The 26,571-nt window shown below is 54.8% G+C and overlaps 1 protein-coding gene across 7 annotated transcripts in view; it reads right to left on the bottom strand.

The window, feature by feature from the left end:
• The window catches only part of MPRIP (myosin phosphatase Rho interacting protein), a 141,182-nt gene that overhangs the window by 10,195 nt on the left and 104,416 nt on the right, over window positions 1–26,571 (bottom strand). For 6 of the 7 annotated variants that reach the window (XM_087440263.1, XM_087440262.1, XM_087440261.1 and 3 more), the window contains 8 exons: window positions 25,949–26,017; window positions 23,246–23,335; window positions 18,367–18,476; window positions 14,406–14,970; window positions 12,362–12,478; window positions 5,870–9,715; window positions 1,971–2,118; window positions 1,100–1,217 (listed from right to left, as the gene is read on the bottom strand). In XM_087440263.1, the coding sequence (XP_087296389.1) occupies window positions 1,100–1,217; window positions 1,971–2,118; window positions 5,870–9,715; window positions 12,362–12,478; window positions 14,406–14,970; window positions 18,367–18,476; window positions 23,246–23,335; window positions 25,949–26,017 (5,063 nt within the window). The remainder of the gene's footprint in view (window positions 1–1,099; window positions 1,218–1,970; window positions 2,119–5,869; window positions 9,716–12,361; window positions 12,479–14,405; window positions 14,971–18,366; window positions 18,477–23,245; window positions 23,336–25,948; window positions 26,018–26,571) is intronic. The other variant, XM_087440266.1, reaches the window with a different exon arrangement.

Genomic DNA, 26,571 nt, shown 5'->3' with positions numbered 1-26,571 from the left:
TTTTGTTCTCAACAAGTTTGTATCCAGCTAAATAAGGGAACAACTTAGCAAGTACCTCAGGTTTACAGAAATCTGTTCTGAGGACCACTCCCCAGTCCTCCTTCAAGTAGCTTAATAGTCGCACACACTGCCTCTCGTGACGCCAGGGGAGAATGCACTCACTCCTGCCAGTGGTCATTTGTTGTCAGCACTAACTCTGGAGGCGACCTGTGTCTGATAACCCAGTACCAGGCTCTGTCCACGCTCAGAAAATTGAAGCCTCAGGACACTGTTCTTGGTCACCCTGAACTCCTTGAGAAGGGCTGTTTCTCTCACTGGTGGAACCAAGGACGAGGGGCCTCAGGGCGAGCTGTCTGGGCCCCATGTACCTGTCACCCCCTCTAGCCGAGGTGAGCATGACAGCACAGAATGGGCACCCCGGAGAGGCAGGGACCCTGATTCTATCATGTTGCAAAGACCCCCAGTAAAGGCTAGCTCTGCATGGCTCTCGCAGCGGCCAACTCAGCAGCTCCTGGTGGTGCTAGTCCCACTGAGGGAAATCCCGAGTGGCTGTGCTGGTGTGCTCTTCATTCTCTCGCCTACGGAAAGGGACTCAGCACACATGCTTTTCCATAAACGACAGATTGTGCCCTGCTTCTGCCACACAAGCCACAGAGCATCGGGCATCAGGCACCGGACCCTCTCTAGGAGGTCACCTCCTCGCGCAAGCTGCTAAGGCAGCAGCAGCTGACGGAGAGAACAGATTCCTGGGGATGGGCTCTGAAGTCAGTCTTGAAGAACAGCTAGTATCTGTAACACCTCCTTTGCCGCATCTTGGTCTTTAGATGTGAGTGATTAGTTTCTGTTTGCTTGCTTCAGTGACAGGAAGCACACCTGGGCCATGAGAGCCGGCGGCTCAGTGACCCTCGGATGGCGCTCGGCCCCTCGGGAAAGAAGGATCTGGGCTACCTCAGCGCCATGCGCCTCCACCAGCGCCACCTCAGGACCTGCAGCTTTGTGGCTCTTGCCAGGACACGGGGAAGGTGTTGCTCCCCTCCTGAAGGGGCTCCCTCCAGCCCCTCCCACCAGGGCTGCCTCCCTGGGCAGGAGGCTGACTCACAGGTACTGCCTCCGCAGGGCCTCAACATCTGAGTTGATGCTGCTGATCTGGGAGCGCTGGCTCTTCTCCAACTCACGCTCCATCTCCTCCCGGTGGGCGTTCTTCATGGCTTCAATGGCTGCAGGCAAGGACATGGCCGTCAGTGCCAAGAGGCTTGGGGGGTACAGTCGACAGCACGGTGATGTGTGCCCACTGCTAATACTGAACCCATCAGCAGGCAGGCCGGCCTCTCCCTAACCACTCCTCTGAGGGAGACACAGTGGGGCAGAATTCCCAGGGAACCACCCCCAACAAAAGGGATGCAGGTGCATTTTTTTGATGTTAGAAGAAAACCAAACTAATTAAATAAACATGAGTTTATACAATAAACAAGCTTTCAGGTTGGTATATTTTCTTCCTTGGTACTAATAAACCACTGTAAAGTATAATTATATAAAGGGAGGGTAACACAGAACTGATGGTGTTGTGCTTGCTCAGGGCAGAGCACGTTGGCTATGACAAAGCTTTTTTGTCAGGTAGAAGCTACAAAATCTCTGTGCTCTGCTGTTACGGGGCACTCCAGGCAGAGACGGTCTTATACTGACAGGTGTCTGTCAGGGAAATGCCACTGATCAGACTGCCAAGGCTGGGGCAGCCCCTCGTGTGTAGCCGGGTGTGCGGGCTCTAGGCTTGCAAGCTCTCAAAGGGCTCCTAAAACTGGCCTTTTCCTCGGGGAGAACTGTCGAAGAGGAATTCTCTTGGATAATGAAGCTTAAATTGCAGCCAAGAGGCAGTGTGAAGGCCGCTCATTGCTCTGAGCTGTACATTCAGCTTAGAAAAAGTCTGCCACCTGTCCTGCCTTAGGTTAAACTGGCCACTAGGCCCACCCCACCTGAGATGGTGGCCGCGGTCTCCTCGGCCAGGAGGCGGTCCTTCTCCTCCCGCAGTTTCTCCAGTTCCCGCTGGTGCTGCCTCTGCAGGTCTTCAATCTTCTTCTGGTGCGTTTCTTCCATCGCTGCAAACCCTCGCTCGCATGTGGCCTGCAAGGTGTAAGAGGGACTTGATTGACTTTTGTTTCTTTACCTCTGAGTTGGGTGTGTTGTTTAAGAAATAGACCAGCAGCCCTGCCCTTCCAGGCTCCCTGGTGTGGACAGCACGCTCTCCACAGCTGAGCACTGGGCCAGGGGGGCCACCTGAGGGCTGTCTGCAGACTCCCACTGGTGCTACTGGGCATATTTATGCCACCACAGCATTTAGAAATGGGTGTTTACACCTATAAATTCTGTCTTATTTCTGTGATTGTTCTGAATCTCATTTCTCCATGGAAAGAGTTGGTATTGTGGGTAGGAAGAGGTTGCCCTGGAATTTACATTAGGCAACCCTGGACCTTGATAGCATTCCTGCCAGGTGGGACTAACGAGAGGGAGGGAGAGGAGTGAGCTGCAGAGGCTGTCTCTGTATACCATACCCCCAGTGTGAGGTATATAGCGTGCAGCTCTCAGTGCCAGGCACAAACTGGGCATTTCATGAGCAGTCGTAAACAGTGGGGAGTCTTTGTCAGCTAGAGGGAGCCACGGCCATGCTGCAGATGAGGGTAACCCAGGAGGACGGGTGTGTGTGTGTGTGCGCATGTGTGTACACACACACGCAAGAGCCAGGGGCCCTGCACTAACCAGCTGGCCACCCTCGCCTGGTCATTTCACCTCTCAGGTGTCCACTGAGGGAACTGGATTAGGTTATACAATCTCTTCCCTTCCAGCCTGCGTCCTCCTTCCTTTTTCTTTTGAAGGAGTACAAAGAGGGGCATTAACTAGGGACTCCACTAACTGTCCTGAGACACAAAACAAAGGAACTGCTCTCCAAACTCGTCTGTGCCTCATTACAACCTGGGTTGGTTTATCACCTGGACATGAGTGGGGAGTAAGGACAAGGTAGGCCTTGAGAAGGGATCAGACCACCCTACACATGCACACTGGGAAGGCTATATTTGAGGCTTGGCTTCTCAGAGTCACTCTTATCAACAGGGCAGGTGAGCGTGTCACACAGCCGTGAGGGGTGCTATGTGCAGCTGTTCTGTGTATGGAAGCACACTTTCTGTCTAAATCCCTTGCAAGATCTGTTTCAGAGTAGGGATCAGGCCTTTCAGTGATTTTTAAAAACTAGAAGAATGTGGCCATGTTACATTCCAAATGCAAGCATGGGGGGGCTACCCCCTCACAACCCTATACTACTTGGTCAGTCTTCCTGCACATGGATTCAAGAAACCAAATCATCACACCTGGGTGTCTTTACTTGTGCCCCACAGTCACTAGAGGCCTTTCTGAGATCCTCCATTCAGTATTTTCAAACTCAGGGTCACAGTCTGGACTTCACTGCAACAGATCTGCTGTACGGGGCACACGGTCTTAACTGCCGTCCACTAGTCCCTGGGCATTCCTTCTCCCAGTGGCTCCCATCTGGGAGCCATCGGCCTCCCCTCCCCACCCTCCCACACAGGACAGCTGGAGGAAGCCTAGAGCTGTGGCCCCAGCCCCAGGCTGGCTCCAGCCCCTCGCCTTCCCGCCAGCAGGCTCTGCTTCACACATGGCTTCTCAGTGAACACACAGTTAGTAGGTCTTATAAGGGTTAGTTTGATTTGAGTGCTTCAGACTACAGATAAGGCTCAGAATTCTTCCTACAGAAACTCTGAGGTATCTTTAAAGATCAGCTGATTCCTTGAAGAGCACATGTGTTAAAAAATGATTAATCTGTAAACAAATTTAAATGTTTAAGCCAATAATCCCTGGGATCAATAAAAGTTCCTCAATGACTACTTTGCAGAATCGTGAGGGAAGGTGTCAGCCTGTGACTGTCAGAGGAGGACCCGGCAGGCCAAGACCCCAGTCTGCCTGACCCGGGTAAAAATCTGCACCAAGTCAGAGCTCTGACCCGGGCCCCTCAATAGTGCTGTTGGTTGTAATTTCTGCATGTCTCACGGGGTCAGTGAGAAACCTGCGGATGGGCTGGATGCCCACAGGCACAGGACAGAGGATGCATGGAACAGGCAGTGGCCAAGCCCCCAGAGAAATGCTACCAGAGGCCCCCAACCCAACCTGCATCACTGATGGGGCCACTGGGCCCCAGCACAACCCCTGGCCGGTTTGTCAACACAAAGTAGTTTTCTCCTTTCTGATTTCTTGCTCACTGGTGGTACGATGCCACGGTCTGGGCCTTATCTGTGCCCGGCCACCGGACGTGGGGCTGATAGTGCCTCACTGTGCAGCAGGCTCTGGGCAGCAGACAGCAGCAGCTCTCCATGCAGGGAGCAGCCCTCGGCTCCCTGTGCACCTGCCCACAGAGCCCTGTGGGATGTTGTGGGCAGCTGCTGGGCGCTCTGCGGGAAGGGCACTGGGAAACAGCGCTGGTGCAAATCCCTTTTAAAGGCGCACCTGGCCCGTCTGATGCTGCGTCACCTATACTGCATGCCACAGGGGCATCTTCTGTGCATTTTCGGAAAACAGCCCTTGAAGCTTTTTCACGATTCATAACGGTTCTCAAAAGGTTTTGACTGGCTTGGGTAAAGGACAGTGAAAATGGTCTCTGGGCCGCCCGAGCGACCACACGTGCTTGTCTCTGGTCAGTGGGCTGTGTCGTCAGGCCGAGGTGAAGCACACACTGCTGACCCACCGCACATCTCTTGTCCTCTCAGAGCTAGAGGAATGAGCTGCGGGGGAACAGAACCACGGGATCCTGCTGAATAGCAGCATCAGAAGTGTTTGGCAGGAGCAGCAGAGCAGCTGTCTGCAGCCCGGAGCCAGCTCTGCACGCAGGCTGAGGAGGCGCCATCTCACTGGAGGCCTGACTGGGGATGGAGCGCTCGTGAGGAGCCTGGGCATTTACTGGTGCAGCTCTGAGGGACAGAGAGAAGCCCAAGGCGATAATGCCGAGGAGCTCAGAGGCAATTCTGGGCAGCCACGTGCACGCACGCAGGCATCTCTGTTTACAAAGGCAGTGGGCGAGAACCTGGACGGCTCCATATGGCCCAACGCCCCAAGGGGCCTGGGAATGTCACCCTTGTGTGCCAGGGCCTAGGTATTTTGCCTAATGAGGCAGACTGTGAAATGGAGTGCGGGGGACAGTTACTGAGGAAAGGCCATTTCTCCAAGCTCCTGGGGAAGCAATACTAGCGGCGGAAAGCCATGCTGGGTAGAAAAACCCTTTTTACATTGAGGGCCCATTAAACGCCACTTCCCCACAGAGTTGGGGTGGGAGAGTGACTCTCGACACTGTCTTGTAAATATTCCTGTCTTCTGGGAACCCCAGCTCTGCTCTCTTAGGTATAGACAGAAGGAGACGACCCTCTAAGGGAGTCTCTGGCAGTCTCTCCTGGGCTCTTCCCCTCAGGTTTGGGTCTGCATGGGCCTGGAGGTGCAGGGTTCTGCAGGGGTGGGAGAGGGTGAGGCCAGGAGGGGGAGAGCGGAGACCTCCCCTGCTGGGGGACTCAGAGATGCTGCTTGCTTCTCTCCCTCTCTCCCAGCAACCGTGTTCTCCTCCTGCTAGTCCTCTTTCCTGGCAGGGGATGTTGACCAGGAGGCTAGACCCTTGCCCAGGCCCTGCTCTGAGACCGCACCAGAGCCAGCGAGGAGGCAAGGGAGGAGCAGGACGTCGACTCGACTCTGCTTGTGCAGTAACTTAGAGCCAAGAATCGTCTCCCAGCTCCACCCCGAGAGCCTGATGGCCAGACACTGGCCCCCCCCAAGTAGGAAAATGCCTGTCCCTCGACTGCTCTGCAAATGAACGATGCTTTGAAACCTTCAGGTTCTCAAAGTCTTTCTGGTACTTCTCCCGCAGCGTGGCCGCACTGCCCTCCAGGTCCTTGTGCTCCAGCTCCTCCCGCATGACATCCATCTGGGCCTCCAGCTCCTGGATGCGCTCTCTCAGCCCCGTCATGGCCTCGGCCTCCCCCGCAACCGCCTGCAGAGCACCTCTGGGCTGGTGAGGGCTGCTCGGAGGGCTAGGGGCCGGCAGGGCTTCCGGGTGCTGCGTCTGGCAGCGGCAGAGGGCCTCCTGTAGGCACTGCAGGCTCTGCGAGTAGTGCTCCTGCAAGGTCCTCAGCTCTTCCTCGTGGATTGTCTGCAGCTCTTTGATCTTGAGTTGGAACTTGTCCTCCAGGGTCTGCATCTGCTCCACGTGGTGCCTCTCCATGTCCTGCCTGTCTCTGACGGAGGCATCTAGCTGGCTCAGGACTCTGCTGTGCTCGGCCTGCAGCGTGTTCTCCGCTCTGTTCAACTGCTCCACCACACACCTGATCTCCTCCTCGTACCTCCCTTGCAGGGCAAATATGTTCTCGCTGTGTTTGCTTTCCACTTCTTCCAGGCACTTCTGCTGATGGTCCAGCTGCGTGACCTTGGCCTTGAGCTCTGCGTTTTGCCTTTCAACGATGGCAATCACTTCCAGGTACTCGCTCTTCTGCTTCCGCAGCAGTTCCTCGTACTGCTCCCTTAGGGCCCCAGCAGCTTGCTGGTGCTCCTGGCAGGAGGCAGCCCTGCTCTGCCGGGACTCCTGGTAGCACTGGCGCTCCTTTTCATACTCCAGCCGGATTTTGCAGGCTGCATAACACACCTGAGCCTGAATAATTGCATCTTGAACTAGTAACGAAGAATACTGACCGAGGCCTCCCAAACAAGTGTTATAGGAGAGATTCCGGGATGCCTGGAGAAGCTTCTGACAATCTCTTACTGACTCCACAGGGGGAAGTGAGGTTAAAGCCGCAGATATCTCCCCTAAGAGGCTGGCTTTATCTTTAAGCTGCAGGGCGAGTTCCTCCTGAATAGCAACAAGGGCCCCAGAGCTCTGGTCGGACAAGTGAAAGGGCTCCTGGGTGAGAGCTGCGTCCTGACGACTCAGCATTTCTCCTAACAGGCTCAAGTCCCAGGACGCCTGTGCACCATCTTCAACGCCCGCTGGGAACTCGAGGGCTTCTGAGACCTGCTGCATCACTCTCTCAAAGTCAGGGGTGCGGTAGGCCCCAAGGATTTCCCCCAGCATGCACTTGTGCTGCTGCAGGGCTGTCCGGGTCCCCCGGAGGGTCTCCTGGACGCTCTGCAACCTTCGCTGGAAGGACTCCCTCACCGACTGCACAGCGAAACTGAGCTCTGCCCTGACCCACGTGGCGTCTGCGAGGGCGGGGACCAGGGCCTGTGGGATGCTCCTCTGCCCCCCTCCTGATGCACCAGTTGCCTCTCCTGCAAGGGTCCCCAGGTGCTTACTCAGGGACTCAACCTGGCTCCAGAACTCGCCATCTACCAGCACCTTCTTAGCCCAGGTGTCTGCTGGGGCCCCAGGACAGATGGCAGCACTCTCAGACTCCAGTGGCAACTTTCCTGACTGAGCAATCTCGTGGAGAATGCGCGAGATATCTGATGTTGTGTTTTTTAAAGAGTCTGCTATTTGATTGATCAGTGAGGCTTCCAAAGCTATTTGATCAGAAAGGAGCTTCAGCTGCTCCTCCTCGGTCAGTTCAGGCTGGTGTGGTGGCTGCTGCGAAGTCGCCTTCCCTCTCTCCAAGAAACTTCCCTCCTCTAGCTGAGCGTGGGCCCCACTGTCTGTAGGAGCTGGCCAGTGGTGCAGGGCCTGGATGGTGCTGACCAGCGCGCTCTCCACGCTAGCCAGGGGGCTCGCTCCTACATCCTGCGCTTCCTCCTGGCTGGCCCCCGGCAAAGATCGGAGCTGTTCTCGGCAGTTTTCTAAGCAGGCTAGGGCCTGACTGTTTTTTACCTGGAAGTCACCAAGCTCCCCGACGTGATCTTCCACTACCTTCGCCCTCGCCTGTCTTTCCTGCTCCAGCTGGGAGGCCAGTGCTCCGACCTGGAGCAGGCTAGCATGGAGCTGCTCGCGCAGCCGGGCCTCAGTGCTGGCCCACTGCTGGTGCAGCGCAAGCAGGGCCTCCTGGCTCTGGCCCTGCTGGCTCTCCAGCTTCACCGTCACGTCTTTGAGCTTCTCCTCCGTGATGTAGAGTTTGGTCTCCAGGGAGTGTATTATGGAGAGGTAGGTGTCAGAGTCGCTGGTCGCAGGGAGTGAGCTGGGGGTGGCCTCTGAGGACATGCTTTCCTCCGAGGGCGACCGGTCCTGACTGGTGTCGGAAGACGTGCTGCTGGTCCAGGTCTTCTCGGACCCATCGGGGTGGGTGTACTTTTGGCACTGGATTGTGGAGAACCGGATTCTTTGCCTTTTAACACCGGGTACTCCTGGGTCGGGTTTTGCCGTGCTCTGCAGGTGCCCCTCCCCGTCAGGCACTTCAGACTTCAGGGGCACCACGCCGTCTTCCCTCTGGGGGCTGCTGTCGCCACGTTCCTCCCCGGGGGCAGCCCCCGGGTCCTCCTCCTCAAGCACCGAGTGTGGTAAACCTGGGGAAGCGCCCGTGGCAGGGAGCTCTGGGCCTGAGAGCACGAAGCCAGCCTCCTCTGCTTCTTCCAGGGAGCTCCGAGGCTCCTCTGTGTCCTCTGAAGACACCTTTGCAAATGTTCTTAAAATCTCTTCCTTTGCCTGGAGCTTCATTTCTGTTTCCTCTAAGCTGCTCCCCAAGGCAACCATTTTAACCAAAGCCTCATTGAGGTCCTGATCTTTCTTTTCCAGAACTTTCTCATGCACTTCCTTGATGTGCTTCAGCTCTTCCTCCTTATCTTTCAGCAGCGTGTGCATGCTCTGGAGCTGGCTGGCCACCCTCCTGTAGGAGTGCTCCAGGCTCTGGTAGTCTGCCTCTCTTCCCCTCAGCTTCTCCTGAAGCTCAGCAAGGTCCCCGTCAGACAGGGCCACGCGATCCCTCAGCTCCTGGAACCGCTGCCTAATCAGGTCCCGCTCGTCCCTGAGGCTCTGGACGTGCTCGGCCAGCTTCTGGATGCTGGCCTCCTTCATCTCCAGCCGCTCCTCCAGCCGGCGCACTACCTCGCTGCCCTCACACTTGGCGCTCAGCTTCTCCTTCTGGAGGACCTCCAGCTGCTGCTCGTGGTCCTGGAGCTGGTCCTCGTAGGCGCTGGCCTTGTCTTCCACCTCCTTCAGGTTCCGCAGCAGCACCTGCTTCTCCTTCTCACAGCTCTCGAGCAGCAGCTCATAGTTCCTCTGCAGCTTCTCCTCCATCAGCCTCTGGGCCTGCTCACTGGCGCTGAGCTGCTGGCTGAGGTCGGCGATGCGCTCCTGCAGCCTCTGCACCTCCTTCTGCCGGTCCCTCTGCAGCGCCTGCTGCATCTCCAGGTCCCGCAGCTCCTGCGTCTTCTCCAGCAGCAGGGCCTCCGCGCTCTTGAGCTTCTGCTCGCTGGCCTGCAGCTGCCCGCTCAGCGCCGCCTCACTGTGCTGCCACTCCTCCAGCTGCTCACGGACCTTGTCCTTCTCCAGCCTCAGGTCGCCCTTGAGCTTGGCCAGCGCCTGCTCCTTGATGGTGAGCTCGGCAGCGGCGTTGCTGAGCCTCGCCTGGAGGCTCCGGATCTCGGCCTCGTGGTGCCGGATCGCATCCTTGGCCTCCCCATAGCTACGCTTCAGGGACTGGATCTGCTGCGTGATCAGCTCCTGGCGCTGGCACTGGGCCTCCAGCTCACTTTGGAGATCTTGGTTGACTCTATGGAGCCTCTGCCAGGCACCGGATGGGGAGGTGGCCACTTCAGTCTTAAAAAAACCGATTAAACACTGGTTAGTAACACTCGGGCCTCCCAGTTCTGAGTGTCACACCTCTGGCCAGGGTCAACCACAGAAAAGTTCCTTGGTGGGTTTTTGCTTTTTATCCTTTGCACAATTTTTTTTTTATTAAACAAAAATCCAACAAATCATCTTAATTTTTTTGGTAAGTAGCTGCTTCTAGGTAAACAGAAAACATGGACAATAACATCGAAACAGCTCTAACTGAACAGCTTCTAGAGAAATAAACCAAACAAAACTGAATAATGGAGCACACTGATAAGGAAAACGAGGACTGAAGAACAAGGGAGGCCAGGAAGGAGGACGGGGAGGAGCAGAGCGTCGGCACCTGCTTGTTTGTCTCGGAAAACAAAGGTACACGGCTCTAGACAACAAACCCTAAAAAGCGCAGACCAGGGCTCGGGTGACGTCACTTCCTTCTAGGACAGGGAGAGAAGGAAGGGAGGAACTGTTGGGGATGTCAGCAAGGTGACATGGAAACATTCTCCTTTGGGAAGTGGAGCCCGTCCTCTACAGTGACAAGAAGAACTAATCTCTACCTGTGAGAAGACAAAACGAGGGGAAAACAGAAACCATGGGGTAAAATGATAATCAACAAAACAAACAAACCTTTGTGGAATTAAAATAAGAAAGTGAAGCATGCAAAAAATAAAAAACACAAATGAAACAAAACTCCCCAAACTGAAAGGCATGCAGAATAGACAGAGCTAATTAATGTAAGAAAACAAGAACATGAACAAGAGTGAGAAGAGCCCAGCCTAAGGATCTGGCCTGCCTGTGGCTCCCTCTAGGTCTGCTGGCAGGGAAGCCACAGATGTGACACTCAGGTACCTTAAGTTAAAGTCACACTCCACACTCGACTCCAAACCATGCAAGCTCCTCCTCCCAGCACAGTTAGCACAGCGTCTACCCCGAGCAGCCGACTCCTCCTGACCCTTAACCCCAAAAGCCCCTTGCTCATTCAGACTTTTGATTATTAGCATTTTCAAAGCACAAAGGGGGGTTACAAGTAACCCATGATTAGACCTAGCGGGAAAGTGTTAAGAGACCACTCTGCGAAGTGCTGACTGACAGGGGCTTCAGTGCAGGCTCATGCAATCATCTAAGCTAGACATGGAGGCAGGTTCTTAGGTTAGCAATGTGCAAAATCTGCTGCTAGTATCTCTACCACCTGACATGAAGTGAATTTGTGTAGGATGGGGGCCCAACCAAGGTTTGAAAAGATGCTCCCCAAACCTAGGGGGTCTGTACAAGTGACCCAGAAAGCCCTGGAGTGAGACATGTAGAAAACAGGGATGCCCACCATCACCAGTTCCCAGTGCCCGAGAGTCTGGACTGGGCATGGCAGTAACTACAGTTGGAGGGGCTGGGGGGAGGGTCCAGGGCACACAGGGCACCCAGGGCCATGTTCAAAGCTGGGGGAGAAAGAGAAGGCACAGGAAACAAAATCGGTGCGGAGAGAGGCGGAGACAGACTCTGCCAGAGGGTCTATATGCTGCCCGAGACGGCTCTGATTGAGAAGGCCAGTGCACTGCAGTCTGGAAATGTTCACAAAGCAACGTATCACAGAGACAAGATCAAGTCTACAAGGCTAAGGAGGCTGACGCTGCGGGGTAGGGGTACCAGCCTCTACCAGTCAGTGGCAGGATCCTGACTTGAATGCCGTGTCCTTAGGCTTGGCTGAGAGCTCGAGTCCTCCATTCCATCATTCCATCTTGCTGTTCCCCAGCAATCACTCATCAATCACCTCTCCCCACCAGCACATCAACTCGACAGGGCAGGAGCATGTTGTCTGGTACCCGAGAACTAGAACAGGGCCTGGAACGCTGCAGGACAGTCAGCCTGTGCTGGCCTGCCCCGTCCTGGGGACCTCCTGCCTGGCGAGACACGGCAGCAGTGCCCACTGCTCTGTGAGCCTGCCTGCTGGCCAGGATTCTGGCACAGAGATCTCTGGTGGAGGATGCTGGGTTTGGGCTCTCAGCTCAGGACTCGGGCTGCTGCCCTCCTCATCCCCGCTCCAGGCTGCCGGGCAGGTTGGCTCGGGGCTGGGTGGCCACATTTTCCCCCTGAAACTTCAGCCTAGGCAGAAAGCAAGAAGCGGGGCCTCTAGGCTTGTGGCAATAGCCCCAGGTTGCTCTGTAGTTGTGGTACAGACACAGTCAGGAACAGGGAACCAGTTCTAGCTCTGCCACTAACTTGGTCATAAGGCGGCACTTGGCTGGCTGTTACTCAACTTCTTCACTCTGTCAAATGGGCCTAATACTGCTATCGTGAAAACAATGAGAAATGACATGCAAATATGTGGTGTTTATAATAAATAGAGATTGGGTACTTTGAGAGCCAAAAGGAAAGATAACCAAGTTATTTTGCTAAAAAAACAAAGAACAAACCCTTAGATATAGAGGTTTCAGGCAGATTCTCCAAAATGCCATACTAGGAGGAAAAAGAAACAGGGTCCACTGCATTGAGAGCCCTAACCTGTGGCTCACTGCTCACAGGACCTGGGAGCGGCTGCCCCCTGCTCAGCCAGGTTTTGCACATTCCTAGCCTGCCTGGGTCCTTCACACTGAAGCCCCTGAGTGCACCTTGAGGGCCGTGGCAGCCCCTCAGCCCTACCTGCAGCACGTAGCCCTCCCGGGCGCTCTGTTCCCGGCCCAGAGCCACCCTCAGCTGGTCTTGCAGGAGCCGGTTCTGCTCCAGAAGGTCCGAAGCCTCCTTCTGGCTCTGCTCCAACTGTTGGCAAAAAGACACATTTTTAAGCAAAACAATGGCAACCAACAGAAGCGGCAGCACAGCACAGGCACATGGTGGCGTTTCCGACTCTAGCTGGCCTGGCGCGCACACGGGTTCCTTTGCTGGCCTTCCGCGTGTCCACACTGCAGTGGATATGCAGATCTGGTCTTTGTCTGCGGCACGCGGAACTGAAGGTGCCAGCTCAAGCCGTAAATAACACCAGCAGACTTGTTACCCCGGGAACCCACATCACCTTCATACCTGCCTAAGGACCCAGCGTGCAGACCCCACCAGGAAATTCGGGTTTTGTGCCTGCGTCAGAAGGAGGACTGCTCCGCTGGGTCTTTTGGTTCCCGTAGTGTGGCCACACAGCCAGTGCCACCCTGAGGCGGGCCTCACCCCAGGCCCTGCCTTGGCTTCCACCGAAACAACCCTGCTTTACCAGCTTCATACGATGGATTCCATCCAAGACTCTGTTTGCAGAAAGGGCTCCACGGGAAGCGGGAAGCGAGTAAGCCACTTCACACCCCTCCTGCTTTCAATGGCTTTGAATCCAGCCACTGATACATCCACCTCTTCCCCAAATGTGCCCCAGTGCCTGCTGGCAGCTGGGCTGTGTCGACCACCTGCCCTGCCCTGCCCAGGGGCTGTGGTAAGTGGGGAGCTGGGTGTCAGCCGGTGGGCAGGGTGTTGCCAGGCTGTGCCGTGCTGAGAGGCATGGAGACCCGTGACTTCCCAACATTGCCATCCAAAACAAATTTACAGTCTAGTGTGTGGCCTGCTGGCCGGCAGGCTCATTTTGGCAGTTTAGAGCAAGGAGTTTAAACTGTTATTTTATTGCATCTGGCCTTTCTTATTATATTATATAAATAGGCATGGAAAATAGAAAAAAAGTGCTGATGCTAGTGATAAATGTCAGCCTTGTGAATTTAACAAAACAGGAAAAAGACGAGAAGTGCAGGCAGGCCAAGGCAGCACATCTTTAACTTGAATTCGGACTCATGTCCAAGAATACATTTGAACCACGCTGTTGAGAGCTCCTAAAAGGCAGGTACGAGATGCTGCAATCCTTGGCCACGGAACTCCCTGTGCAGACTTAAATCCACCGTTGGAGTTTCCCAGACTTGACTTCTGGATACGTGTTCATGACGGAACATATTAGTTACAAATGCTGGGACTGCCTTACTCATCTCTGTGTCTGGGATGCTCTGTGGGGCCTGCTCTGGAGAAAGCTGTGCAGCCTCTGCCCAGTGCTGACCTACAGGGCCTCCTTTGCCTCGGGGCATGGTGGAAATCACCTCTCCTCCACCAGCGTCACCACCCAGGGCCTGTTTTACATCCTGAACATCTGGAATCCAGCCTCTGCCTCCTGTTGCCTGTCCTGCGCCCCTGTCAGGTCTCACTGACGGTCACCAGACCGCCGTGAAAGCACTGGGACGCGACTCTGCCTTCAGCTTCAGCCTGTCTGACCCAGGGCTGCCTGGTGCGGATCGAAACCTAACTCTGCTCATGTCTCTCTCCCGCCTAAACTCTCTAATTGGTGCCTGAAACAGGGTAGACAAGGCCCTTGCCTGGACCCTGCAACCCCGTTAGCCTAGTCTCTGGCAAACCCCAGCTCTAAATGGCAATGTCCCTGCCGCATGGTGAACTCCTCTGTCTTTCTGGAAAGGCCCGCTGCTCCCTCCCTGCCACCCTGCACAAGTTGGCCCTCTCCCGTATCTCAGCACCTGCACTGTACTCTGAAGTCTTGTCTCTCTGTGTGTCTGTCTCCCTGAGTGGTCTGCAAGTCCCTGAAGGGAGGGACCGCATCTCATCCAGTGATATGTGGCTGAACCATGCAGGCCACTGCCGGGCCCAGCAGGTGCTTGGGGAATGCTGCTGCATGGAACCTGCCCACCCGTCCACCACGGCTGCCCCTGGCTGTTACCTCCTTCTCCAGCAGAGAGGTCAGCTCGTGAGTGGAGAGCCGGTCACTTCCGTCCTCAGAAGAGGACAGGTGCAGGGGGGCAATGGGCACCTGCTTTTCTTCCCGGAGAGGGGTGGTCTCCACCTGATGCCATCGCTGCTCGATCTCCACGTGGACGTTCTGCGTCTTGAGGTCGGCGGCTGGGGGCAGCCCCGGGCTCCGGTCGACCTCCATCCTCAGGGCCGCGTCGTCGGCGCCCGACCCGTCCACGGCGTCGAGCATCCCGAAGCGCTTGCGGCGTTCTTCCCGCCGCCTGGCGCGCTCCCGCTCCAGCTCGCCAGGCTCTGCCTCGGGGCGGGTGTCGGAGGGCCGGGTGGCGCTGGCCTTCTCCTGAGCCAGGGCCTGCTGGATGGGGCGAAACTCGGCCCAGTCGAAGGTCTTGGAGCGCCCCTCCCGCCTCCGCTCCCGAGCGCGGCTCCTCTTCTGCTCCGCATCCGGCTCCCCGTGCTCCCCGTCCTGCTTGTCGCTCAGCCTCGGGCAGGCCTCATAGGAGGAGCTGCTCCGGTTCTTCTCCTCCGGCAGTGAGCTGGGGGCAGGGGGCAAACAGCCTGTCAGGTGCGGCTCCTGTGACAACCGCCCACCCAGCAGAGGGCCCCGCTCCACTGCTTTCACCACACTCTTTCTATCTCAGCTGCGGCTCCACGGGGCAGGGTAGAAAGGATACTCTGCTGTCATGTCCTCGCAGGGAACCCAAATCAGCTTCCGAGAAAGGACAGGAGAGAAGCAGCTGCAGATGGCCCAGAGGTTTCCAGCAGGATAATACTAGGAAGGTCCCCTAATCGAACAGCTGCTGTAGAGGAGTGTCACGGTGGCCTGTCCCCAGATAATAAAGCAAAGGGAGTCCCTGCCCCCACCCCGAGCCAAGGCCAAGAGCCCAGCAGGCTGCATGGGGCATGACCACCATCTAAACGAGGTCATGGAGGCCGACCCTCTGTCATGCGTGCACTGGGCAGTGGTGACAGAATGAAAGAGACCCAATGTTTCTCTCGAAAGGCTCAAGGTTTTTTAATAAGTAAAGAGCATGGTCAGGTCTGTGTTTTAAGAAAACCACACTGGTGGCTGACGTGACAGATGGATCAGAGTGACAAGACCAAGACCACCTGTGGGCAAGTGAGACAGATGGTCCAGGTGGCACCCATGAGCCTGCACAGAATGTGGTGACCCACTCTGGAGGTGAGTGAGGAGCGGGATGCTCAAGGGCAGCCCTCCCACCCCCGCCCGGCTCAGCACTGAGTCCATGCCTTTTCCCAATCTGCCCCCAAGCAAAGACTCCTGAAGAGGACCCAACCCGGGCAGGGGTGGGGCGTGGGGCTCCAGTCATAGCAGTTTGAGGCAGAGGTCTCTAGGCTCTGTGGACAAGCCCCCGAGACCCCCAGCCTGAGCAGAGTGGCCGCGGGTCCCACCCAAGGCCTGAGAACAGAGTTGGAAGCCACCTGGGGTCATGAGGGCCAGCAGAGGGCTCCAGGGAACACCTGTATTTAAATGGGGGTCAAACAAAAGGGAGCCTGTGAAAGAGGCACTCAAGGAAAAGACAACGGGGTCCCCAGCACCCTCTGGGCCACCCGGCCTGGCAGCTAACTGGTAACACTCAACGGCTTCAGAGTGGCGGGACCTGCAAGCTTCCACTTGAGGACCACACATGCATCTGAGTAAGAATTCTCCAGAACGGATCTTTCAACACCATTGAACTGAGAGCTGGCCCAGGCTTACGACCGTGTAAGGTGTCAGACAACACAGACAGCCAGGACCCGCCACTCTCTCCAGGAGAGGGAGCCCCTCCGGGAGGCCCCGAGATCCCGCAGACAGGAAGCCCCTGTAACTCCCCATCACAGGCGCAAGGGGACTACGGCGTGGTTTGAACCTGCACCTCTGACGTTTGTATCTGTTTCTAATTCCTTTCTGGGACTTGGCCTTGCAGCACTAAAAAGTCCATGTTTTCCTCAAACTATGAAAGCCCACACAGAACAAGCACAAAGGCTGAAAACAAGCTCGGGGAGGGCGAGCTTCCTCCTAACTCTGAGACATGCTAATTCTGAGATAAATTCTAGTTATCGCCACGTTAACCTTCCTACACAAACCACACGCCTGGTCCCCGCGGGCCCCAGTGGAGCCAACAGCCGAGGATGGAAGAGAAGCGTGAACGCCCACCTGGTAAGCGTCTCTCCTGAGTCATGTGCGCACATGCGGGTGTGAGTGCATCCTTCACACGTGTCCTGGGGCCAGAGCCACATGCCTGCCCTGCGACACCCCAAAGCTGACTTCTCCCAGAGGGACCCTCACTCCGTGCATGGGGCCAGGCCTGTCAAGCAGCCAGGGCCAGCAGCTAGGAGGCCTCAGGCCCTCTCGTGTCCATTGCCTGTGCCACGCCCGCCTCCCGGAGCACACACAGCAGCCCTGGCAGAGAATCCTGAGGTGCCTTTCTTGCTTTGCTATGGGGGCATCCTCAAGATGCTCGGAAAGAGCGGTGGGCTTGCACAATTCTGGCCTTTGCTCCTGACTGGGAGAGAGCCAGGGGCAGCCGCTGAGGCCGCTGCAGGACATAGCCCCAAGAGGGAGGGAGTGCCCCTTCATCTTCGCATGCAGGAGGCGTGCCACTAATGAACAAGCCAGCTCCCCTAACAGGATACCTGAGAGCTGGCCCTGGCCACCAACTCGGGGTCTTACTGACTCAGGAACAACCAAATATTCTGTTCATTTAATAAATGAAAGGATGGGCCGGCCCCGTGGCTTAGCAGTTAAGTGTGTGTGCTCCGCTACTGGCGGCCCGGGTTCAGATCCAGGGTGCGCACCAATGCACCGCTTCTCCGGCCATGCTGAGGCCGCGTCCCACGTGCAGCAACTAGAAGGATGTGCAGCTTTGACATACAACTGTCTTCTGGGGCTTTGGGGGAAAAAAATAAACTAAACTAAAATAAAATAAAGTTCAAAAGAGGAGGAGAGAGACAAATACTGTATTTCAGGATATCTCGAATTAAAAAAAAAAAGAAAATAAAATAAATGAAAGGAATCAACAAACGATGCCAATAAACACAGGAAAGAAGGGCTAAAGAAAGGACTTAATTTAGGTTCCCTTCCTGCCTTCTTGTTTGAAGAGGTGCAACATCACCTGGAAGGAGGCAGGGACGTGACAAAGACTGGGCGTGGCCACAGCTGCCAGACTGCGGAGGGGCACACACAGGCACCAGGGACGCTGCCTGGGTGCGACCTCTAACCCAGGAAATACGCCTGAAGAGTCATCCAAACTACACGGCCACATAGCCTGAAAAGCGTGAACAAGAGGTTCTGAGGACAACGGAGGCTCGGAAGCCTCTAGGTGAAGACAGCAGAGTTCTGGGCATCCCAGAACCAGCCCCCAACACCGGAGTCTTTCTCTCTTTCTTTTAAAATGAAAACAGCAGGTTTCCAACCTCAGGGCAGGGGAGGAAGGTGCACAGAGAATCATGGGTCTACAGACCACGGAGTGTTAACCTGGGGAGAACACACCTTTCCAACTTGGACTCCAGCACCATGTTTTTCAAAGAGAAGTTTTTCCTGGTTGCAAAGAAATCCAACAGATGTAGGAATGAAAGGCAAAAAGACCAAGAAAAAGAAATGCTATGGCAGCCTATGAATGCGGCACCCAGGGCCGCCCTCACCCACCCGGAGCACAGTCACCAGAAAGGCCTGCGCCCAGGCCAGAGGGAGACTACACGAAGTGTGGTCCTGGCTGTGGCATAAACACTACCTGCGTGGCCGCATGGGCCAGGCCAAAAGGAGGAAAAGGAACCTGAGGCAGAAAAACCCGGGAGCCAACAGGAGACTGAGGGGGGCCAGCAGATGGTGGGACAAAGGAGGCTGTGCCAGGGCGGGCGCGGGCTCGGGTCCCAGAACAACAGATCTCTGCAGGAACGAGGCAGCTCCCCGGGCACCCCGACTGTCTTACCTTGTCACGTCTGGGGCAGAGGTCGGGTGGACATGCTTCATGATGGTCTGGATCCAATTCCGCCGGATTCCAGATGTCATTGCAGAGAGGGTGAACTCGCCCTCTTTTGTCTACACAAGAGACAAGGCGTTATCAGTGACCATCACCTTCCCACCCTCAAAGGAAGTCCCTCAGGGAGGACGGCGGCTAGGTGGCTGTCCTAGGAACCTGTTGTGCCCCACTCGGGATAAAAAGCAAAGGAAAGAGCAAAGCTGTGGACGCAACTGCTTTCATGGTGAGGCTACCTCAGGGTCTCCCTCTCTGTGGGTCCAGCAGGCACTCACTGAGCACCTGCGACATCCACACCCTGAGACGACTTGCCCTGCTCTTGAAGGAGCTCACAGACTTGCGGCAAGAAGAGAGTGTGACCGACAACAAAGCCAGCGTGTGGGGAGCAGTGGGAAGGCAGGCCCACAGCACAGGGGGGCTGAGCCGGGCCTTGCGGGGTGAGAAGGATCGGCAGGTGGACGGGCAAGGGATGCACGTCCCAGGTGGGGGAACAGTGCGAGCCCAGGCCCAGCGCTGTGCAGCCAGGCACAAGAGGCACACGGGTGATGGGGTGGGGAGAGAAGCGGCACAAGGCTTGACAGGTGGGTTGGGGCCTGAAGGAGGCCACGTCCGTCAGGCTGAGAAGAGGCGGAGAGACCTGCTGGGCAGCTAGGGCAGTTGTCCAGGTGATCAGAAGGAAGGTGGTGGCAGAGGTGACAGAGAAAAGGGAGGTTCCAAACAGATAAATGAGTTGGCGTGCACAGTGCGTCACTGGTAGGATGTGGGGAGGGAAGGGGTGCTTCTAGGACAACCCCTGGAGCCTGACGTGGGTGAGCTGGTGGGGCGTCAGTCAAAAGGGATGAGCACGTCTGTGGTGGCTGAGGGAGAGGACTTGCTCTCCATGGGGACAGCGTGCAGATACGAGAGGAGGAGAACCAGACAGAGGAGCCGAGAATGGGCAGCATGGCCAGCGAGTGAACAATGGCCTCTGGGACGGTCCCTGGGTGGCCCTGCCTGGCACCGCTCAAGGAGGGGAGGGTGGGCAATCTGCAGGAAGTCCATGTACCTGCTTCTGCATCCACAGGCCCCTGGCTCACAGAAGCGAGGGTGCCAGTACTGTTGTTTAAGCTGCTCAGGCTACTCATAAACGGACCCCGTGAGACACATCAGCAAACCAGCGGATACAAAGATGAAATCACCACGATGGTTTTGAGACTGGCACAGCCAGGGGCCGAACACAAGAGACTGCGTGCCGGCCCGGAGCACTGGAAAGCACAGCTTGCACCTGACCTCATTCTGTACCTCAGGCCCCACTGGCACACCCCAGTCGAGAGAGAGCCCACGTCCCGGCTCTTCTCTCCTTCATCAGTTTCCCCTCGGTGTGAGCTGAGGGTGGGGGCATGGCCTCTGGGCTCTCTGAAGCCCCTGTTTCGGCCCTGCCTGTGCCCCTGAGACCTGCTCATGCTCGCCCAGGGTCCTCTGCCTCCTCCCGCTCCCAAGTGTAGGTGTTTCTGGAGTCTGAGCTCAGCAATCTCCACTCTCTCCCACGACCTCAGCTCTCTCCGCCAGTGAGCTCTTTCCCACTCCAGGTCCACACTCACGGCTGCCTGTCTCATCTCTTAGAGAACCCGTCGCATCCTCAAACACACCAGCCACCAGAAGTGCAGAGGCTCCACTCCTCCTGTGAAGCTGCCTCTGCTACCTGGCATCTGCACGAGGCTCACCAGGCTCGGGGCACCAGACCTCACACCCACCTCCTCCCTCGCCGGCCAGAGCCACGACCATGCGCTATTCCTCCACAGCACCTTCAGCCGCCCCTTTCTTCCCTTGCCCACCACCACTGTGCGGCCTGCTTGGCCTCCTGCCTCTGCCTTCACCTCCTTTCTAACTTCCCTGCACGTCCTGCTGGATGTGTCTCACTAATGCACAACCGCTGCATGTCTTCCAGCATGTTCCGGTGCTTCCCACAACCTCAGGAGAAGACTGACTCCTGACCAGGCACTCCAGGCCCACGGTGCCGCCTCCACCCAGCTTCTGCACTCAGCTCCCTCAGCCCTCCAGCCTTACCTCTCCAGATCCTAAAGCTCCCTAGTGACCCAGGCTGAGCCCCTCTGAGAAGCTGCCCTCCCACGCAGAAAGCACTCTCTCCTGACTCCGAACTCTCGGTCCCCGGAGCTCACGGAAAGCATCAGAACTTGGCATAAGCTCACTGCCCTTAACCCAGGGAAAAGTGGAGAGGGGTCAGACTGACGGGTGAGGGCATCCAGGGAGCGCAGGTGACTCAGAACTGCTCTCACTATGACGAGAAGAGCAGGTGAGCTCTCACAGCAAACTGGCACCTGTGTGGTTCAGGCCGTGGCCTCATTGCACAGAAAGTGACCCCAGAACCATTCAGTTGTACCCTGCTCAGTGATGGGAGCTGACTTAGTGATCAGCCACCTCTTACCCCAGGAGGCCCTGCCCAGAGACACTTGCCCTTCAAGGTGGGGAGGTGGAGTGAGGCAGGGGGACTCAGCGCAGGGCCAAGAAAGCCAGAACTCATCACTGTCCCAATGCTGTCTGAAGAGAGGAGGCTTGGGGTCGAGCTCACTGAGCACATCTGTTCCTCCAGATGAGGGGCAAAAGAGCATCACAGCAGGGCAGCACGGGCCACCAAGACTCATGCACTCATGCCCTGGCGCCAGGCCATCAGTGCAACCTCCCACTGTGACTTGGGGCCCCACATGGAGGGAACGTCACAACCAGTAGCCCGGTGGGCTGGCAGCTAGATTTTTCCTTATAATGAACTCACTGGCCTTCGGGTCTGAACCTCAGTCTCCTATAAGTTTGGTTAATACGAGTCCATCCCAATGTGCCTGATCTACTCTGAGTTCAGGGATACAGTCGAGGTTCTGGGCTCAAACATCTGAAGGTAAGGCCTTGTTAAAGGTGACCCCGCTGGAGTTCTGGCCACTCCCTGTGAGAAACCAAGTCCCGGGGGCCAGCCCTATGGTGGCAGCTCTGTCAGGCTATCCACTACCTCTCTCGCTCTCCTAAGGCCCTCGTGAGAGAATAATTAGCTTTTCCCAAAGAGAGGTCTGGTCTTTGTCCCAGCTCCTGGGAAATAACCTCTGAATCCTTGTTATTCAGAGTGGGGGCTGGCCACGCTAGAAAGATCAGCGATGAAGTGAGAGGGCTGGGCTTTGGGCCACGTGAGATCAGTTGACCTCTGGGGGAGGGCTGGAGATGTGTTCAACGACGTGGACAATAACTCAAGCATGACAGTGAAGAAGCCTCAATACAAACTCTGGACAATGAGGCCTGGGCGAGCTTCCTGGGTTGGAAGTTCTGTGTACTGCGATACGTCAACGCCGAGGGGGTAACACGTCCCCGAGGACATGGAAGCTTTGTGTTCAGGGCTCTCCCAGTCCAATCTCCACGCATCTCTTCCTCTGGCTGGTTCTGATTTGTATTCTTCTGCTATAATAAAACTAAAACTGGGGCCGGCCCCGTGGCTTAGCAGTTAAGTGCGCGCACTCCGCTACTGGCGGCCGGGTTCGTATCCCGGGCGTGCACCCACGCACCGCTTGTCCGGCCATGCTGAGGCCATGTCCCACATACAGCAACTAGAAGGATGTGCAACTATGACATACAACTATCTACCGGGGCTTTGGGGAAGAAAAAAAAAGGAGGAGGATTGGCAACAGATGTTAGCTCAGAGCCGGTCTTCCTCAGCAAAAAGAGGAGGATTAGCACAGATGTTAGCTCAGGGCTGATCTTCCTCACACACATACACACATAAAAACTACAACTGTAAGCACAGTGCTTCCTGTGTTCTGTGAGTTGTTCTGGATAATTCTTGAATCTGAGGGTGTCTCTGGGCACCCCCAAACTTGCAGCTGGTGTCAGAATGCAGGCAGATGTGGCAGGTTGGTGCCCTAACCTCGAGCCGGGCTGCCTCCCGGTAGCCCTCAAGCCACCTGCTTTGATGAAATGCCCCAGGGGAACTGTTTTATTTGTCCAATCAGGTTATTTTTTTGAGGGCAGGCACAATGCCTTGATCATGTGAGTCCCTCACAAGAGTGTGGGGAGGGGGCCGGCCCCGTGGCTTAGCGGTTAAGTGCACGCGCTCCGCTACTGGTGGCCCGGGTTCGGATCCCGGGCACACACCGACGCACCGCTTCTCCGGCCATGCTGAGGCCGCGTCCCACATACAGCAACTAGAAGGATGCGCAACTATGACATACAACTATCTACTGGGGCTTTGGGAAAAAAATAAAAGGAGGAGGATTGGCAATAGATGTTAGCTCAGGGACGGTCTTCCTCAGCAAAAAGAGGAGGATTGGCATGGATGTTAGATCAGGGCTGATCTTCCTCACAAAAAAAAAAAAAAAAGATTGTGGGGAAAAAAAAGACTTGTCAGTGAATGAATGAATGAGTACATGAAGGAATAAGTGAATAAAAACCTAGTACTCTGAGATTTAAGTAATTAACACTTTCATTCTTATACCCCATACCCTACATCCTTCCAGCTGTCCCAAACTCCAGCATTTAAAAAGAAAGGGAGAAAAAGAAGAGAACCTTCAGTAACAAAAGCTTCTAAACAGTCTTAAGAAGAAAGATGCTAATGTCTAATTTTTCCTTCAGACTACAAGTTGGGGGTGGGGGTCAGGTGCTATATGGCAGAGGAAGGGACAGGACAAGGTGCCAACCCTGATGGAGAAGAACGTGTGCTGACCAAGCACACAAGGTCAGGCCTGCCCACCAGAGGCCTGGACCAGGACATCAGGTTCTCAGAGAAATGTCCCAGCGGTCAAGCCCATGTCCCCCATCTCCACACCAAGCCTGTCTTCAAACTCCACCCCAGGCTCACATGTATCTGAAAGCCATAATTTCTCTGGACTGGATACTCTGTGACATCGTAACACGTAGACAAGTCAATTTCCCCGTCCAAGTCAGCTGCCTGCGGAGAGAAATGAGAGGATCTTAAGAGATTTAGAAAGCAAAAGACAATGCCTAGACGAGCAAACTTCCATGTAACCTTTATTTTTCATGGGCATATACACTCACAAGCAAGGATAATACCTATCCTACACTACCTGGAAGCATCAACACCCCCATTTCCCACGCATTCTGCCAGCAATAGCCCACGCCGTGGTTCTCCATCATGCTGATGTTGGAATTCCTTCATGCTCTTAAAAACTGAGGACATCAAAGAGTTTTTGTTTATGTAGGTCTTATCTATTGATGATATTTACCATATTAGAAATTAATTGAAAAAGTCAACATATTTACTCATTTAAGAACACAAACATTTCATTTTTTAATAAAAAATATTATTTAAAAAAATCAGTAAGAGATTTTTGCAAATCTCTTTAATGCCTGGCTTCTGAGGACAGCTGCATCCTCACATGTGTTTCTGCATTCAATCTGTTTGATATACTGTTTTGGTTGAAGTATATGAAGGCAGTCTGGCCTCACATAGACATGGAATTGGAAAATGGAGATGTATTTTAGTCCTTTCAGATAATTGTGGCTGTTCTTCTTTGACAAGTGGTAGTTTCTTGAAGGTTAACTGCAAAGTGGAATCTGAAATCATATCAAGGAACTCTCTGTACTCTTTTATGTTAAAATCCATGTTTTTGGGGCAGCCCCGTGGCTTAGCAGTTAAGTGCTCGCGCTCCGCTGCTGGTGGCCCGGGTTCGGATCCCAGGCGTGCATCGATGCACCACTTGTCTGGCCATGCTGAGGCCGCGTCCCACGTACAGCAACTAGAAGGATGTGCAACTATGACATACAACTATCTACTGGGGCTTTGGGGGAAAAATAAATAAAATTATAAAAAAAAAAAAAAATAAATAAAATAAAATCCATGGTTTTATCCTGCCCGTTGAATGGATCTTTTACTGAACGATTTTGTAACATTACATATCGGTCATTTGGAAGATACTGAGTTAGCATATCTTCCAAATGTTGACACGTTTCATTATACAAGATCAAAACATCGCGTTTGTTAGTATCCACCTATTCATCAGAAAAGTCTCTATGCAAAGGGAAGCTGTCAAGTTCATGATGGGGAATACAAGTTTTTCAGAGTTTCGATTTGGCTTGAAAGCTCAAATTGTATCATTGGCAACAAATTCTGTAAGTTGTTTTCCTTGAAGGAATGGACTAGGTTCATTTTCAAGAGAATGCCTGCCAAGCACCCAAATTGAACTGAAGAAGCAGTGTGTCTGTCAGCGTTCTTTCAAGTAAGGACAGCGTGCCACGAGGAGAAGCCGCCAGGTTAGCTGGCATCACAGACTGGGGCACAAGTGTGTGCCCGTGAGACAGCCATCATAGTCTGGTATGCAGCAGAAGTGACTTATGCTTACTTCCCATTTCGAACCATAGAATATTAAAAAGACGGGTATTCAAGGATTGAGACTTAATAAAATTAGTAACTTTTCCCGTCCCATTAGGCCCTCTCTTGAACGCTGCGAGTGTGTGGCAGTGGAGAACATGTGACGCCTGGCCCTCTGCAGCTGCAGCCTGACTGGCAGAATGCATCAAGAGTTTCACCACCATCCAGCTTCTGCCGTCAGTGCCAATATCAACACCATGAAAAAAGTCAACGGCATCTTAGTTTTACAACAACAGTTCTGAGTATCTCAGTCCCCCTGAATGGGTCTCCAGGAGTCAGTGGAACCTACTCTTTGTCTATACAATCAAACACTTACACGTGCTCCTCTACCCTCTGATTTTAGGCACCACCAGAGGCTTGCCACCCACACTAGTCTACATCTACCTTGTATCACTAGTATCTTTCCACTGCAGGCCGTAAAGAACTTAGTTTTTTTTAGGTTAAGGGCATGTAAATATATATAACTGGCCCCCTAATGATAGATATTTAGGTTCTTTCCCACCTTCTGCTATTACAAAAGTGCAGGAATGACTGACCTGGGACATAGATCTTTTTCTCTTTGTGGGAATCTATCTGACGGATTCTCGGAGTGGAATGCAAGGGAAAAGGTAGGAACATAGACCTGCCAAATTGCTCAAAAGAGATGGTTTTTTGTAGGTGAAAAAAAAAGAGCCCCTTCTGGTTGGTCTTTGACCATGGAATCAGGACTGTCAACTGCACCAACCAAGGTCATCTGCCACATCCCATCCTTGTCCAGAAGACAAGGGACAAGATTTGGTTCAGTTCTTCGAAAGACTCAGTTCACCATACATCTCTTTGTAGAAAAAACAAAACTGCTCACCCTGAATTTTAAAATAAGACATCTTTCAGTGTTTTTCAAAGAACAGAGAAAAGAAAAACTGCTGAAACCCACCGCACCCAGATGCCTGAAGCAGAGCCTGGGGAGAGGCAGCACGCCAGGGAGGAGCCAGTCACAAGGGCCTCGAGCGGCCGTGCTGTGCTCGACTCCCCGCCACATCTGGACCCGGAGACCCACAACAGCAGTGCAGACGCCATCCACAGGCAGGAGCAGACTTCAGCCCAGGAAGAGTGGTGCTGGGAGCCTCTGTCTCCTGGGTGCCACCTGGACCCCTTTAGCTGTCTCCACAAGAAGAGCGAAGCCAAGACACTCACCTCCTCAGCCACAGAATCCCTGTAGTATCTCAGGCTTTGATCAGCAAGGACAAACCAGTGCTTCTTCCACTAAAAGGGAAGGGAAAACATGACTTAGCTACCACGCAGTCCACTCGCTGCTCCAAGGCGATCCACAGCCAGAGCCCTGGGGACACCTCCCAGAGCACAGGTAAAGCAGAGGGCAGGCGGCCCCTCCCGCAAGTGGCAGACACACAGGACTCTGCTCAGGCCGCAGGCAGCCATGCGCACATGACCTCAGGGCGCTTGCTAAGCCACGGCTCCCCAGTGACAAGGCAGCACGGAGAGCTGGGGTGGGCCGCAGGGCTGTGGGCTCTCTGTGACCCACAGGGTGTGGCTGGTGAACAGTGCTTTGCAGTCCTCAATCTCAACTCCAGAGGCTACAGACCCGGGGCTGGGCCCTCAGAGCCAAAGGTGGCTCTGACAACAGCATCTCCGTCCTAAGGTGGCTGCCTGCAAGCCACAGCCACTGGCTGGCTAACCAGAGGGGCACGCCCACCTGCAGCCAGCAGGAGCAAACCAACCAGCCAGATTCCCAAGTCTTCACTGTGAGGAGCAAGGAGGGAGACTTGAGTCTTCAGGCAAGGCCAAGGGGATTGATATGG

This window comes from Ceratotherium simum, chromosome 16 (assembly GCF_057802395.1).
Source record: "Ceratotherium simum simum isolate JZ-2026a chromosome 16, ASM5780239v1, whole genome shotgun sequence".
NCBI lineage: Eukaryota > Metazoa > Chordata > Mammalia > Perissodactyla > Rhinocerotidae > Ceratotherium > Ceratotherium simum.
Note: the sequence above shows the minus strand (reverse complement) of the source record. Positions and strands in the feature narration are given on the sequence as shown.